Below are 3,623 nucleotides of genomic sequence, written 5' to 3'. Positions count from 1 at the left end.
AGCCAACTGGTCTTTCTAGGATTGAATGTGAGTCCATTCCTCCCCATTCACACTTCCACAGGGCCATGACCTTGACAGCATCACTTGATTGGTCCAGGTTGAAATATACAGCTGGATATTTTGTTGTTGTTTATTCGTTCAGTCGCTTCCGACTCTTCGTGACTTCATGGACCAGCCCATGCCAGAGCTTCCTGTCAGTCGTCAACATCCCCAGCTCCCCCAGGGACGAGTCCGTCACCTCTAGAATATCATCCATCCACCTTGCCCTTGGTCGGCCCCTCTTCCTTTTGCCCTCCACTCTCCCTAGCATCAGCATCTTCTCCAGGGTGTCCTGTCTTCCCATTATGTGGCCAAAGTATTTTAGTTTTGCCTTTAATATCATTCCCTCAAGCGGGCAGTCTGGCTTTATTTCCTGGAGGATGGACTGGTTTGATCTTCTGGCAGTCCAAGGCACTCTCTTAATTTTCCTCCAACACCACAGTTCAAAAGCATCTCTCTTCCTTCTCTCAGCCTTCCTGATGGTCCAGCTCTCACAGCCATATGTTACTACAGGGAACACCTTTGCTTTAACTATGCGGACCTTTGTTGTCAGTGTGATGTCTCTGCTCTTAACTATTTTATCGAGATTTCTCATTGCTCTTCTCCCAGGGGTTAAACATCTTCTGATATCCTGACTGCAGTCAGCATCTGCAGTAATCTTTGCACCTAGAAATACAAAGATTTTCTCTGCCTCTACGTTTTCCTCCCTCTATTAGCCAGTTATCAATCAAGCTGGTTGCCATAATCTTGGTTTTCTTGAGGTTTAGCTGCAAGCCAGCTATTTATTATTAGGGAATATTTAGAGCTTTGGGAGACCTGGAATCATTCTTCCTACAATTTTCTGCACAGCCTCTTTTACTTCATTGTTCCTAATGGTGTAAATGAAAGGATTGAGTACAGGGGTGATCATAGTGTACACAATGGAGACGACCTTCATTACCCTGAAGGAAGAGTTCTTGACAGTTGGCCTTAAGTAGACAAAAAAGACTGACCCGTACAAAATGCAGACTACAATCAGGTGGGAAGCACAGGTAGAAAAGGCCCTCTGCTGTCGGGTGGTTGAAGGCATTCGGAGAATGGTGCAGATGATGAAGAGGTAAGAAATGAGGGTGAAAAGCAGGGAGGACATAATCACAACCACAGAAACTAGGAAGCCAAGGGCTTCAATAAGACGTGTATCTCCTCCTGCAATCTTCAGCACAGGTCCCACATCACAAAAGAAATGATTGATAATGTTGGAGGTGCAGTAGGGTAAGTTTGCAATCATTACTACTTGACAAATGATGGAGAAAAAGCCTCCAAACCAGGCTGTTATTGCTAGTTTAAGGCAGACCCCAGAAGTCATGATAGTGGCATACCTCAAAGGATGGCAAATGGCTAAGTATCTGTCCAAGGATATCAGAGTGATGATAAAAAATTCTGTGACCCCGAAAAGGAAATAGAAGCACAACTGTATTACACAGCAATAAAAACAGATGGAATTATTTGCAGAGAGATAATTGAGTAACAGCTTGGGTATAAAGGCTGTGGTGTGTCCAATGTCAATGAAAGAAAGGTTGCTAAGAAAGAAATACATGGGCTTCTGAAGATGTCGATCCACAATTACCATCACAATGATGAGTCCGTTGCCCATCAGACACAGGAGGTAGAGCAGAAAGACACTGGCATACATCATGCTTTCCATTCTCCCAAATGTTGATAATCCAACAAGGAAGAACTCTGTCGGTCTTGTACAGTTGGTCAAATCCATTATCTCCTTTAGCTACGAAACAATCAAGATTTTAATTGGTTCAACCTTTAGGTATATTTCTTTAAATTATTTCTTATGCTAATAGCATGGTTGGAAACATGTGTTATGAAAATGGCTAAGTTCTCTGATCAGTTATTAAAGCTTGCTCAAATTGTTGTTAAGTAAGATGAGGTTGGCTAGGATCATAGAAGATATTTAATCCCAAATCATGAATTCTAAAGGTCTTGTGGAATCTCACAAAATATGTGGTCAAAACCAAAGACACCTCATCATTGGTTAGTGTGAGGAGAACAGGTTTCCTCGAGGTTGTGAAACTGACCAAAATCTATAAAGTTATGGTGATATTTTAGTGAAATGTAATCTAAAGGTAAAGGTAAAGGTTTCCCCTGACATTAAGTCCAGTTGTGTCCGACTCTAGGGGCCGGTGCCCATCTCTGTTTCGAAGCCGAAGAGCCAGCATTTGTCCGCAGACACTTCCATGGTCATGTGGCCGGCATGACTACATGGAACGCCGTTACCTGCCCGCTGAAGTGGTACCCATTAATCTACTCACATTTGCATGTTCGAACTGCTAGGTTGGCAGGAGCTGGGACTAGCAACGGAAGCTCACCCCGTCATGCAGATTCGAACCGCTGACCTTCCAATTGGCAAGCTCAGCAGCTCAGTGGTTTTAACCCGCAGCGCCACCGCATCCCATGAAATGTAATCTAGGAGAGCAAGATTTCTAGGTCAGATTAGAACTTCAAGACAGCCTGAATGTGACATTTTAGATTAAATAAAATAGATTATATTTGCAGAAATGATGGGTTGGATGAAAAGTTAATCAAATTGGACAGTTGAAATGATGGAGCTTCCTTTTTGGAATATTTCTAGAATATATTAAGGATTAGTCAAGACAACAGGTCATATGGTTTTGGAGATCTTGATGGCCAGAATGAGTTATGTGTTGTGTTGTGTCATTAGGATTTTTTAGTTTTTATAACCTCTTAGCTTATTATGCTATATTAAGTAAAGGTAAAGGTTTCCCTTGACGTAAAGTCCAGTCGTGTCCGACTCTAGGGGGCGGTGCTCATCTCCGTTTCAAAGCCTTGGAGCCGGCGTTGTCATAGACACTTCCGGGTCATGTGGCCAGCATGACTCACGGAACGCCGTTACCTTCCCGCCGAAGCGGTACCAATTAATCTACTCACATTTGCATGTTTTCGAACTGCTTGGTGTGCAGAAGCTGGGACGAGCAACGGGAGCTCACCCCGCCGCGCGGTTTCGAACCGCCGACCTTCCAATCGACAGCTCAGCGGTTTAACCCGCAGCGCCACCGCCTCCCTTTTATTATGCTATATTACGGTTGTGCAATTTCCTTCTATTATTTTGATCATTAACCAAATAAATAATTTTACCCTACCTTGAATGACTTAAAAATGCAAATTTTTCTTTTCTTTTGCAAGTTCCCATCAAGCCTTATGTACAGAAGAAATGGCTTTTCTTATAACCTATTCTCATATCCAGAGGCTGGATGACCAACCTTGCATTCATATGTAATGAAACAGTCTCATATTTTTATATGGAGACACACTTCACATAAGTATTGAGATGCTCAAAACTGAAACACAAAACACAGATTGTAATGGAAGATGATGAAAAAAAGAGAGAGAGAGAGAACATTTGTAGAAAGGACTATATCCTGATACAGGACACAAAAGATCGGTTCAGAGAAAAGATACAATTCCTTGCAAAGAGATAATTCAACAACAGCTTGTGAGTAAAGGCTTTAGTGTGTTCCATGTCAATGAAAGAAAGGTTGCTAAGGAAGAAATACATGAGCTTCTGAAGATAG

The 3,623-nt window shown here is 42.4% G+C and overlaps 1 protein-coding gene across 1 annotated transcript; it reads right to left on the bottom strand.

Annotated features, from left to right (window-relative positions):
• Nucleotides 1–838: 838 nt before the first annotated feature.
• On the bottom strand, nt 839–1,723 carry LOC134497097 (olfactory receptor 6X1-like). Its single transcript, XM_063302809.1, has one exon. The coding sequence runs from the start codon at nt 1,721–1,723 to the stop codon at nt 839–841; it is 885 nt and encodes a 294-aa protein (XP_063158879.1).
• Between the last annotated feature and the right edge of the window lie 1,900 nt (nt 1,724–3,623).

The sequence above is a fragment of the Candoia aspera genome, chromosome 4 (genome assembly GCF_035149785.1).
Source record: "Candoia aspera isolate rCanAsp1 chromosome 4, rCanAsp1.hap2, whole genome shotgun sequence".
Taxonomy (NCBI): Eukaryota; Metazoa; Chordata; class Lepidosauria; order Squamata; family Boidae; genus Candoia; species Candoia aspera.
This window is presented reverse-complemented; position numbering and strand designations above follow the sequence as displayed.